Raw genomic sequence first — 13915 nt, 5'->3', positions numbered from 1 at the left:
TTCACGACCGCGTTAACTTCTGGGCTTCGTTTTATAGAAGGGAGTTTTTTAATCTCATCCCACTGTTGATATGCTCGCATGCCTTGACTATACAGTTGATTAGGCACGCCCTCGATAGTCAATTCTACTTTTGTATTCTTGGGATTGTAGAACGCCTCGGTATTTCTTGCAAATGCTTCAGAAGGGTCCTCGAACAACATTAAAATACCCTTCAACGATCTAGCCGGAACGTTTCGATTGATATTCCACGTCGTATCTCTTTTGTTCCTGGTGATCTTTAGATGTCGAAGCACGCGATCGTACAAAATGGCTAAACTTCCAGTATACGAATTTGTCTGGCTAATTCAGGATCTGTTATCATATCATACTCCAGTGAGATATTTTCAATAGAATAGCTACGAGGATCTTCAGTAGCTTTGATTACTCTTCTGTAGTCATTAAAAGTGAGTTCGTATTCTAACCTACCGCCTAGGGATGCTTGATAAAAGGGCATGTGACTATCTAGTAATTCAAAGTCTAGCAGAATATAGAATCGGTTACCTAATGCATCAGCAACGGCCTTATCTTCTACGACGGTATTATCACCACTATCAGCACCTACACACAGTCTCAATGTGTTCTGATTACAAATACCTTGGTACTGTAAGTTTTCCTGTTCTTTAGCCGTTCTCCAGAGATCCATGTAACAGAAATATACATCGCTGTCGTCAATACTCAAAACTTCATTACCGCTTATTTTAATAGCGATTTTCTTAACAATCGCACGACCTATGTTCTGAACGAGCTCTCTGCTAGCGTCGGCAGAATTCAAACTAATTTTAAATGATAGTCGTGCAGTTCCCGGAACCAACACATCGTGTGCGCCAAGATTAGGAAAGCAAACCAGAAGCGTTTGATTCTGATCGATGGTACTCGGGTTATTAGTTATAGTTACAGACTTGACGAATTGCTTTGACCCCTAATGGATCCCAAAGTCTACGTTGTGGGTTTAACTTGCGTCCGTATTGCGAAGACATTGTTATATTGAAATTATGTAACCTTATGTTTAATATAAAAATGGATGATTTTAATCTAGATGACTTTGATAAGCCTAGTACAATCGAAGAGGGTACTGATGAAACCAGCTTTATGAATCTTAACGATGAACTTTTGAAACCAGCCGTTAATGATTATCAGGATGCCTTAAAAGATGATAAAAAATATGTTAGCCCAATTGGTCGTGACTATTCAAAGTTTATGATAGATAGTAAAGGAATATTGCAACCGAGTGGCTCTCCGGATATTGATCTTATGAATTCTTGTACTCGTAAGCCCCTAGCCCTGTCCACGATAGCCAGTAAACACAGCATCAACTTTGTTCGTAATGAATTAGGTTTTGTAGATTACTCATGAAAAAAACCTTTATGTGAAGACTACAAAGGTTCTTCGGACTGTGCGTACTGAACTCAGTAACATAGATAATTTGGAAGAAAGCTCGAAGCTGGCCTCGGACGGACTCAGAGAAATCTTGGATACCTTCTACGATAATTCCATGTTACAGGTACCATCATCGGAGTTCAGTATTAGGGAATTACGAGGTTTTGACAACGCAATGCAAACAATGCGGGGAGAACTCATCAATAATATAGCCAAGCTATCCGAACTCGACAAAGCATATATCTTATGAGAAAACAAAACTTGAACAGGCGGTGATGAATTCAGTAGGCGCCGCGTTGCTAAAAATGATTGCATAACTTAGAAGACGAAAGATCGGCCTGCCTCGAAGCTGCTTCGAGTAATAGAAAGGCACTTCGTTCACAAATCAGTCGAATTCGAGAAACTATCGATCAAGTCCTCAAAGATGACACTACACTGACCGATAAAATTAAAACATTGTTCAGAGAACAGGGGATAACCATTGCCAGTATTTTAACCACATTGGGATTTATTATATCGACTTTGACTCTCGCATTAACCGGTGGTACAGGTGGTACAGGTGGTGGCACACCACCTAGTGATAAAAATGATGTAAAAGACTGGATAAAAAAGCATTTAAAAGCATTAGGGGAAGCACTGGGAAAGCTCGCTGGGAAAGCCGCGTCTGCACTTCCCGGTATAATAGGGAGTATAGTTTCCTGGCTCTTGAATTTATTAGCTAAGACATCCACTTGGCTTAGTCAAAAGTTGTGGGCACTGATCGTGGCAATTGCAGGGCTGTTGTATGTATCCGCTAAAGACTATTTATCCAAATCAGTTCATTAAGAACTATTTATCCAAATCATGAGTAAACGAGCCGCGACTCCATCTACTATAAGCGCTGTTTTTTCATCGATATGTTGTTGATTTTTAGCTGCAATATGTGGTGGCACTTGTGGTTGTGCGTCAGTAGATGGTTGTGAAACATGTGGTGACTGTGGCTTGACTATTCCCGTTTCGCCTATGTTTGTTTGCGTTATTAAATCGGTGTTAATATCTGAATTTATACCTGGTTTTTGTTGATCGGTAGCAATAACAATTTTATTATTATAACCGATCACTTGACCGATCTTAAGTTCCATATTACTCAGAGACATGTATAGTCCCAGCACATAAACGTAGTCTACTTTGGATTGAGTGTACTGTAATACATCTTGATAACGTTTTATAGAAGATGGTATGTCAACTGGTGAATTAATAGCATCCTCCACATTTGCGACAAACTGTTTTTGTGCATCGAGCGCCGTCCCAGAACCGATTATTCCCGTTCGTGTTTGCGATTGTTCATCAAGAATTGCCCATACATAAGTTCTTATTCATTCATTAACTCTTTCAACTCCTGGGTTAGTAAAATTATTTTCTGTTTCATCATGTAGAAATTCATTCCGAGCATTTCAAGGTGGTTGCTGAACCTTTTGGATGGTGAAAGCAACACCACCCTTAAAGTTCATACGATCCACTCGTTACTTGAGAGAGCAAAGCTCGGAAGAAGCCGACCTCTTTTCAGTAAATCATCGCTGACTTCTTTAACAGAGTGTGCACCAGCGACGGAATACCGAGACCATGGTTAACTCCACTCAGACGCCAATCTTTACTCGTAGAAACATTAAATTCCTGACAAATACGTTCGAATGCCCACCTATTGTACGGATTATTTGAATTCCATGCTCGATCCTGCGGTAATGGAGCACTAATTTCTTAAGTATACGTCTGATCTGATAATACACATGAAATGATAAAACAGACTTATTTAGTTCAAATCCTGGGGCATAAAGAGATACACCACATCCTGTTGTGGCACACCACATGGCAAAGTTTAACTGGTTCTGCCAAAATTGCATCGGATTGTGAAACCAATTGTGCACCATTTTATCGCTAGTTGCCCTGACCCTGTATTTTTCAAATATATCAGGGAATTCAACAAAGAAATTAGCACCAGAGGCACTTGCTAAAATCAACTGATTAGTAATGTAAGTCGATTTCATATTCAGGTTATGATATAGTATCATTGTATATTTAATATGTATGTCACACTCCCGGGAGTAACAAATGGTCAGTCTATTCAACCGCTTCATACCATCGATAACTCAGCTGGTCAACTTGAAGTCACTCTATGCTATGTAACGTATTACCCGCAGTGGACCAATATAAATACTTTGAGATATAATAATGAGTTAGTACTAATTAACTTAGATGATGGGGATAACACTCGCATTGTTATATCTGATGGGTATTACAGCATATGCTCACTCAATCATGAAATTCTTAAGCCTTTGGGAGCTAGTCTCACACAAAATGAGTCGAATTGGATGCTGATTTTAAGCGCTGGAGAAAAGCAAATATTTCTTGTAAAGAACTTAGCAGAAACACTTGGATTTGTAAGCCACGTGGGAGGAATAATAATAGATCCCAACACACCACCGCATGGAGATAAATTGCCCGATTTAGTTCCCTATAAAGTGTTGTGGACCCATCTTGATCAGATAAACACGACGGATAATATTCAACTAGAAAGTCCTTCTACTCTGTTGAGAGCTATTCCAGTCAAAGATGAAAAATACAATAGCGGTAGAACGGAATCTTTCTCAACATTACAATATAAAAAATTAAAGCGTGGTATTATTTCAGATCTCAAAATTTCTGTATTAGATTTAAAACATCAACCTGTACATGTAGGATACTTGAGTGTAACACTCCATATTATAAATAATGGTTGATTCATCAGGGCCTGGAACACTCAGACAATGTAATACAATTGCGCTTTCCAATCTCGGAGACACAGAAGGATTCGGTAAACCCGGTACTGATGGCAAGTTATACGCTTTACACTTACAAGATAATGTATACAAGCGGAAAGAAGTTACAATTGTTTCTTTCCAATTACCAAGAAGAGTATATAGTCTGGTCTCCTAGAAAAATGAACGAAGAACTTTGTAAATATGTTGAATATCACTTTGTTAAAAATAATGGTATACGTATGAATAAAAATAATAGAGAATATTTTCATTACAATTTAGTTTAGTCTCATCATCGTTTTTGTACTAAAAATTCCCTCTATGGTATCAATGATTGGCTCCAGGTAGTGGTGAGCTAGAGCCAATTTAACTTAGTCTCATGACAATCGTTGAATCGCATCATCATTTTGACATAAAAAATTCCCCCTGTAGTGGTGGTATAGGTATATAAATCTGGCTCCAGTGGAAGTGATCCAGAATCGCCATTACCTATACTACTTATGATAATATCCATACAATCTAGGCCATCTATAAACGATTCCAGGATGTTCTTCTTGTCAGTTTTAATTTGTATAATCGAGAATACCTCAAAATATGTTTCGAAGCGTAGTCGCCAGTTGTAAAGCTCGAGAAAGCTGCCTTCTGATTGGCTAATGTCGATTTCTTGTCAGTCATTTCATTGGTCGATCAAAATTCGCGAAAGGTCGTTCTGACGTGACCCGTAATTGGATGTCCTCGGATCTTTGTTTAGCGGTAGCAAAAACTAAGATCTGATTTTAATGAGATTGTGGACATTTAAGATATAACAAACTCAGTTGCCTTCTTTGGCAATGGTCAAAAACAAATCTGCTTCGGTAAATTAAAACTTTATTTCATCACAATAGTTTGTATAAGATATTATCGATGACACAAGCGTCATATCAATAATCATTGATATTTCTTCCCATGGACGATAATTCCAATAATGGATCTTTTTAGCCAGCTATAGATGTATTTAACCTGAAACTACACATATTTTGGTGATTATATTGTGTATATAATAAAAAATATTTTGTCTCTTCAGTGTCAAGATTTTCAATTTAAAGCACTGGTTATTACAGATCTACTTTGTAACACATCTCCATTAAAACACAAAGTTTGTCTTAAATTTTAAAACTATTATGTCATACTTTAATTCTAATAGCTCAGGGCAAAACTAAACTTTATTACACTTCACATTGGGGAAGAGCAAACTATATCCTAATTCGGGACCGCCTCCATGGTCTAGTGGTAGAGTGTCTGCCCAGAGAGCGGAAGGTCCGAGGTTCGATCCCCGGCCTCGTCATACCAAAAGACGTTACAAGATGGTATTTGTTGTTACCCTGTCTCAGAATTAAGGGGCTAAAACAAGGACTGGTTGGCTCGGAGTCAGTATACTGTGTCTGAGTGGGGAATTCATGTTACACTGCAGCATGGTATCTCAGTGTGCTAGCGCTATAAATCGGCATCAGCCCGACTAGTACAAGCAGCCACACACACACACACACACACACATCGCTATATAAGTGCATTAATCTTAGACCCGATTTTAAACCCCATTTCACCTCACCTCCTAATTCAGATGTCACCATTTGTTAGAATTAACAAGCATGCTGAATTTCAGCTTGATCAGAAAAAAGTGGTTTACATGTACACAACTGCCACTAGATAAACAAGCAAGCTCCCATAAGCTTGTTGGATTTTTAGTCAGGTGAGTTAAATATCTGTAAACTGTGTGATAAACAAAAATGTCTTACATCCTCACCACCCACAGCTACCTTCATCTTCAGGCATAGGTCAAACAAAACAATCTAATCTATGAAGTTTGTATCAGTCTGACATTGCTGACTAGAGTTAGAATAGTAAGTTTGATATTATATAAGGCTATTTCAAAATGTTATCTTACAGTGAGAAAAAAACATAAAAATAGAATCTAGGACATTTGTTTATTTACAGTTCTTGTTCAATACTGTTTTCTTAAAAAGTAAGTTTGGCTAATCATGTGCAATAGTGTATATCAGGTCATCCCATACAAAATAAATAATATAGACAGACCAGGTAACCTTTGTTACACATATTATATGTGTGACAGCAAGCACCTACACAGGTGAGCAAAAAAGGCTTGATAAGTCAAGCAATACTTTGATGTACAAAAATAATATCACACTAAATTGTGCATCATTATAATCAATATCACAGAGGATATAAAATACATTGATCTAAATAGTTGTGCAGAAGTTGTCAGACAACCAGTCAGCTACAGGACAGTCAGATCTGTTCAAATAATCATGTCAATACTCTACGTACATAAAATAATGAATGGCTCATAACAAACTGTAAATAGAACCTGATCACACAAGATCACCACAGAATCTTTGAGTTTTAAGAGAAATATATTGCAAACTAAATACAAACAGCAACTCAGCAAGACTTTTCAGTTTGAGCAAACAGGAGAATTCCTATTAAATTAGTTTTAAAATAACAACCTCCAACACAATCATACTAGCTACTACAGTTACATAACATGACAAATTAATTTCACATTGCTCTATGGTATTTACCAGAACAAATGATATAGCAAAACTGACATCGCTTGTAATTTGAAATTGTGAGAAATACAAAGCGAACACCCTCAATGTTATAATTAATTAAGCAAAATTTTCATCTTTGTTGCCAACCCAAAATACAAAAAACAACTTTCAATGACCTGCAGCCCAGACAATGGTTTCCTTAACACAAGCAAAGTGCATAAATATGTCCAACTATGTTCATGTGATAATTCACTCTCAAACTTTAATACCATGACATATTCAATTTAAAACAAGTACATTTCCTGCACAGAAAGAATGAAAATCTGTGATCAAGACAGTTGAAACACATTTGTGCAATTATATAAATCAGTATATTCAGTACTTCGTGTACACACAGCTTCTTATAACATAATGAAGGACCCACATCAAATATTAACATGATTACAAACACCATTTCACAATAACTTTGATAAAAGTTGATTCATTGTGAAGTTCACAATAAAGGGTTGTTGAAACATTCAGAATCTTGTCTTGGGTTACATTTATCAATTAGTGTCCATGAAACAAATCCAATCACATTTGTAGAATCTGATTCAAAAGATATCTCTTCTCACTGAGCAAAATATGATCACCTGAGTGGGTGAATAAACACATAAGATGATCGACCGCACACAAAGATAAAGTGTATTCAAATCTAGATGTCTAAGCCTTCAGTGAAGTATCTTTGGAAATTCCATTCCTTGTGTAAAATGTGTCGGCAACAATTCTTGTGCGACCATGGGCTGGTTTTTTAATTGCATCTTTCTTTATCACATCTCCAAGTCTCCATCCGTATTCCCATGAGCTGAGAAGAGGATAATCGTACTTTTGTTCAGGAATCTTCTTATACCTCTTCTCCAAGTACTGGTACCGACCCCTTCCTTCTTTTGTAAACCCATCATACAAGCCTGATTTTGTTTTGGGTGTTACCGGTCTCATTTCTGATCCAGGGTTCAAGGAAGTGGTTGCACGTTCTGCCATCATGTCAACTAGATTAGCTTTCTTCTTATTATATCGAGTCTCACCTACAATTGTTGGCAGCCTCTGTAATAACGCTTCGGATGGTTTAGACCCTTCTTCGATTTTTCGTCTGAAAACATCGAACTGTTTGGGCTTCTTCGATTCCGACTTATCACTCTTGAAAAACCATTTCAGACGTGCATCTCTTTCCTTGTTATATGACTCAGTTAGAAAGTTCTGGTGCTGAGTTGAAAAATTAGGATTTCTGCAAGCCATCTTTGATACTTTGGCCAACCTATTACTGATGTGTACTGCCGATGAGCTTACTAATAGTTATAGTTTTCGATCCCTCGTTACCTTTAGCGTCGTATGTTGCCCTGGTAGCACTACGTCACAATCTCGCGAGAACACATTCATCTCCCGTTTGAAACAAAATGGCGCCTGAATGGCCAGAGGAAGTTGATGTCTTCACGGTTCCCCACTCACGCATGAAAGAACTGGTCCACAAGTATTTAGATCTGGTAGCGTTTAAGTCCAACCTTTCTTACATTCACACCATCACTGTTGTCACTTGACACTATAGGCCCAATCACACGTGGAATAGTCACGTCTCGCTAAGCTTTGACAGTCGTTCGGTTTTCAGTCGCCCAGTCCCTTCTGGCTATAATGGTGAATACGTTCTAGCAAGGTTGTTACGGGGCTGTGTTTATACACTGTGTGGTACATTCCTACGCTAATCTACTATGGGCTGGAAGCTTAGATCCGTGAGAGTTAATGGTCAAGAAGATTGGCCCCATATTGTATGTAATATAGATTAGGGCCTATATTAGCAATGCTCAGTCAAATTTAGAATTTTGCATATTGTGTTTACAAATCACTGATTTAGCTTCAGAAATCCTTCAGAAATACATATCATAGGATGGTATTTCTCCCACTTGTCCGATTAACTTTCAGAAAAGCTCTTTTTGACATCACCGTGGAGAGCCAGAAATTTCATTTTGGTCTAAAAAATGGCAACAAATGAAAATGGGTAACATTTTAAGAAAATGTTTATTTGAATTAAACCATATTATTTTAGTGGCATAACAGCAGTAATCCAGGGCCAAATTTGGTGCATATTCATCTAAACTGAATTTTGGGATGTGGCGAAAATGTCCATGTTGGGGGGTAAGTTAATAACTTATGACACATCTGAGCTTCCAGGCACCATTTCTAGTACAGCATCAACTGTGCCTGTCAGTATGGGCTTGAAATGTCTTACCTACAACAAAAAAATATGAAAAGAAACATAAGGAGTCCGTATTAAACTTTCTTCACAGTACTCCAAGTCATTTTTCATGCTTTTCTCCTTTTGTGCTGCCTCTTCCAATGCGCAAATACAATCTTCCAAAGGTTCAGTTGCCATTTCGATATATTCCTTTGAAGATTTCAGCTCTTGTAGGTTGTATTCAAATTCCTTCCCAATTTTCTTGACTTATGAAGCATTTTTGGCCAGGCTGGTTTTAGTTTGAGCATGGGCACTCTTTTCTCTCCTGTTAAGGCTGAAATATTTTCCTCTCATATTTGGCTTAAGGTTTTCCAATTTCTGTCTCTTTACAGCAAATTCATCAGTGGCTCTTTTTAATTTTCTTTTTAAATTGTAATTTTCCCTTTCTAGAGATATCACTTGCTTACTTCATCCTTCAGGCTATTAACTTCAAGTCCAAGCCCTTGCAATGTCATAATCTGACCTCGTTCGCTCAGGAGTTTGTACTGGCACAATGAAATGCTCAGCTCTATATTTTTCCTTAACTTGTCCTTTTTTTCTTTTTATCTTCTTGCTGTATTCGGTGAAACTTATTCATTAAGGCATTAAAATTAAGCTGCTGAAGGGAAACATTAAAAACCTGTCCAACCCACGCAGCAAACATTTGACGGTTTCCGGGGGCAAATTTGTGAATTTCAAATACTAACCCATTTGTTTGAAATTTAGTCGGAGCTACACTCACATCAAGCTGTGCTTTCATGCTGTCAATAAGTTGCAACTGTTCAAGTAATGGGAACATTTTCAAACTTTACTGCTTATTTTCCAAACTTTTTCTTTGCTTTTTCAATGCTATGTTTCTGGATCTTGATCTCAGCAATGAAAAGGAACCAGACCCACTACTATTACTACTAATATTGCTGAATTGAACAAGTGATGCAATGTTTCTCTTGAAGAAATTTTTCACTCACTAAGTTCACACTCAAAATGATCATGAAGCCACTGTGCAACCTTGTTATTTTCTGACAAACATTGAGCATAAATTGATGTTACAGATTCACAATCTCTCAATTTTCTGTAAGTATCAAGAAGATTATTCCAATCATCCAATTTGCCCCACCCCATCCCCCATGATTCACATTGGTGTTCAATGTTTCATACAAGTTCACTGTACTTTACATTAATTAAAGCATATATTTAGTTACTTTTTGTAACACATATACATGACATCATAATTGTTCCTCCTACCTACGTTAAAACTACGATCTTTATTGATAATAAACATGTTTCAGTCACAAACACATGACATTGACAATGTGAAATGGTTCAGCCTGACAGTTATTTTAGTATTTTTAAAACTTAAAACTGTCAACACAAAAAATATCCAAATGTCATAAATATATTCTCCAATATAACATTCTTATATTTACTGCCTCAAATTACGAGGATTGTTAAAAACTAATACTGAAGTGTTTGTGAAACATGTCCGAAGGGAAGTAACTGCGTAGTAATGTAAAAACTGCATACCGCTAATAGAAGTAGGGTGAGGTCCGATTTAATTATTTTTTTTATATATTGTCCCTAATAAATTACATCTACAACACACTGAAAATTATAACAAATGATTGCAGAAGAGAATAAACCTATTTACAATCGCGTATTCGGCTGTTTTGATAGTTTTAAGAATAACTGTTGACTTCATCAAAGTAACTCAACTTCGAAGAAAATTCTAAAAATAGCAGCTTATGAAATACGCATGCCACCTTTACCCTAGTTTGTGATGTACGCTGATTTTCCCGCTTTCTGCATTAATCAATGAGTGTAGAGATGGGATTTTGAACCGACCCTCTGAGGTGTGGTAAACCAGCTTTGAGAATAATTGCAGGAAGAGTTACCTCCTCTTGCCATGAGCATTGCTACCTATATGTACTATCATATAAAATATATCTATTAGCTATAGTTATAGCTAAACGCAACGAAACCTTGCCTCGCAATAATTGCCAGCGAAAACGTCACTTTGGTACACATACCTTATACCGGACACTTTTCTGCCATGTTTGTTTGATGCTGCTAATTAATCAGCATGCAACAGCATCACTATTTGAAAACCGTGGGGTGGGGACCAGGGCCTACCTTTAGAATACAGTACCACAAACTTTTCAAACACGTGACAATACCCTATGACGTAATTTTTGGTATTTTGTTGCTAGTCACACCCGCTAAACAATGCCCTGTGACGTCAGGGGTCATCGAGTGTGCATAAGCTCCTCCCAGTGATCTATCATCTTTTTACGCATTGTCATTGAATACGCACAGCGGTTGTTGAGAGTTTTGAATATTTATTTATTAAATATAGCCTGAGGCGGCACATTTTAGAGCAAGTGCTAGTTTACCAAAGCACTTTTATTTTTTATATATTTTATATTTTGTTTTTCTCAGAATTCAGGTGGCTAACATGGTTATATATGGGAACTAATATGCATATATTATTTTTTCAAGTAATTATTTTTCATTATTATGCACAAGGATGTAGTTTATTAGTGGGATATTATATTGGCGCTGCACACATACAAATGTCACCAGTGTAGGTTAGGTAGGTTAACCCGAACTCTATCCTTAGCCCTTTAAATCAATCAAACCCTTTATGATTGTTAGGGTTAGGTACCCGTTTAGTGGCTATTAGGCTATAGATTCTATAGTGGCTCCTAATATTCTTCACACAAAAACGTCAAGTAAAAAGGATGAAATGGTTTTATGTCAAGTATTTTGGCTACTGGAAACTGTCCTTGAACATTCACACAAGCCACTTTCACCGGCTATATTTTTTCAGTACTGATTCAAAAGCAAACGCACCGTTGTGTCATAACTAGCCATGCTCATGCCTCCCTCGTTCCTTACAATTATCCACATCATCCTTACAGTATTCCCTACAACACTTTTCTGTAACAAAAATCACCCGAAGAATTATTTAATACCATATATCATTCATGCGTACTCGCAAGTTCGACCATTCCTCACCACTCGGTACCTTGTAGATTACGGAATGGGACGAGTGTGCCAAATGGCATCGGGATCATTTGTAAGTGTCCGTAGACTAAAGTCACGAGGCGCCATGCCTACCCGTAACCTTCGTAAGTGTCCGTCACCTATTTAACCCTTTTTGTTCAGTTCCATAATGTCATAGGCATGACGCGGTAAATTTGCACTGAATGTTACAGTGTGGACGTAGCTCAGTCAGTTATCTGTCGGTCTAGCAGTCCGAAGGTTGCGAGTTCGCATCCGACGGATTCTCACAAAAACTGGTTGCTTGTCTTTGAGTCATGTGACCTACGGTAGAGATCGTCCTCACGAGAAGTTGTAGTACTGTATTCTAAAGATTCTCTGGGAAGATTATTGGGGGCAAGCCCCCGAAACACCCTTGTTATTTTAGTGAGGCCCCCAAAATGGCGGAAGGGGACGGTATAATACTGCATTCTTGTCGGCACCTTGTAATTATTTTTTTCACCTTGGTTTTCAAAACCAAGTAGTAAAAGAAATTATACTCACATGTTCACTAAAACACAAATACTGGTGAAATGTTAATCATAAAGGGACAGTATATTAATGGTTGTCTTGTGGAATAATCCGAGCAAAGCTGAGTAAGCTCGGAGGTTAACGGCTATTGTTTACAAACAAAGCTTCAGAACGGTTGATGTCCTGTCCCTTTAAAGCATGTTTAGATAAGAAATTAACCTCTACTCCAATTTACTTGCCACTTCTAATTGGGAGGCACAACTAAACCTATTGTGGAAACATTACATGCTTTAACTGTTGGACTGTTTGACTAGCATTTTCTCATACTTTGAAATTTCTTCCATTGTGCAAGATGCATAAGTCCTGTTATAGACTTTGACATTAGTTTACAATCTTAAGATACAGAAGAAAAATGAACAGATGAAGCAGAAAATAGTAAAAGTAAAATATCTTTATATAAATCTGTATTTTTTTAAATATATTTTTTGGGACAGTGTTGTAAAATGCCATGGAATATAACAATCTGAGAAAATGATAGATGACAATGACATTTGTGGATGATATATGACAATGATAAATATAGAAATAAAGAATAAATGAATTTCACCAAAGAAAAAAGCATATACTATGACATCAAACATTCTTATTATTAAAAATATGAGGTGCACTTGTCATATGACTATTGATAGCTTTTTTTACAAAAGAGATGCTGTTTTCGCCAGAGGAAATCAGAGACGTTTTGCGGAGGTGCCATTATAGCCTGCACCCAGTAATTCATATTACTTCTTGGCTGTGTATTATTTAGTAATGACTTACATTGGACTTCAAATAAATGAGCAGTGTGCAAATGTATTTAAAGTATATGATGTAACTATATATGTATACTTATTTATTATGTACAACTTCAATATATTATTAAATAAGTACTGTAAGTCGTGAATATAAGGCAAGCCGGAATTAAATGCGAAAAATGCGAGTGGTCTTTGTTCGCATTAATGAAACTGCACAGTCATTTTGGAGTCATAAACACAAAGTTTCATTACTGCAAACAAAGACAACTCACATTTTACGTGTTTAATTCAGACTATATAACAATGTCATTAATTTTGAGTTGCAATTTGTTGTCTTATTTATTATATATATGGGCCCCTTGGTACCAAAGATGGGATAGGCCGATATATTTTTGTTCAGAGTTGTTAGACATTTAAAAAACTGTAAATTTGCGCTGACATGTTTTGAAGATCAACATCATTAAGAAGTAGTGGAGATGTTATAGTCAGCATGGTTAGTGTTGAGAATAATAGTTAACGATCATGTTTTATGGATGCAGTTTCAGGTTCAGTTACATCAATTTGTTCTCTTTTGTAAATTAGCAAGTTATTCCTGTTATTACACTGACTAGTTATCACTGGTGTTAAGTT

At 37.0% G+C, this 13915-nt stretch overlaps 2 protein-coding genes across 2 annotated transcripts in view; one reads left to right on the top strand and one right to left on the bottom strand.

Moving 5' to 3' along the window:
- Window positions 1-6140: 6140 nt before the first annotated feature.
- On the bottom strand, window positions 6141-8133 carry LOC124116968 (protein ATP6V1FNB-like). Its single transcript, XM_046478628.1, has one exon. The coding sequence runs from the start codon at window positions 8012-8014 to the stop codon at window positions 7442-7444; it is 573 nt and encodes a 190-aa protein (XP_046334584.1). The 5' UTR covers window positions 8015-8133; the 3' UTR covers window positions 6141-7441.
- LOC124116967 (F-box/LRR-repeat protein 5-like) overlaps window positions 8128-13915 on the top strand; it is a 79595-nt gene continuing 73807 nt past the window's right edge. The window contains exon 1 of the mRNA XM_046478627.1: window positions 8128-8259. Coding sequence (XP_046334583.1) covers window positions 8173-8259 — 87 coding nt within the window. The 5' untranslated portion in view covers window positions 8128-8172. The remainder of the gene's footprint in view (window positions 8260-13915) is intronic.

The sequence above is a fragment of the Haliotis rufescens genome, unplaced genomic scaffold (genome assembly GCF_023055435.1).
Source record: "Haliotis rufescens isolate VD_foot unplaced genomic scaffold, xgHalRufe1.0.p SCAF_22, whole genome shotgun sequence".
NCBI lineage: Eukaryota > Metazoa > Mollusca > Gastropoda > Lepetellida > Haliotidae > Haliotis > Haliotis rufescens.
The sequence above is the reverse complement of the archived record's forward strand: the minus strand, read 5'-3'. Positions and strand labels throughout refer to the sequence as shown.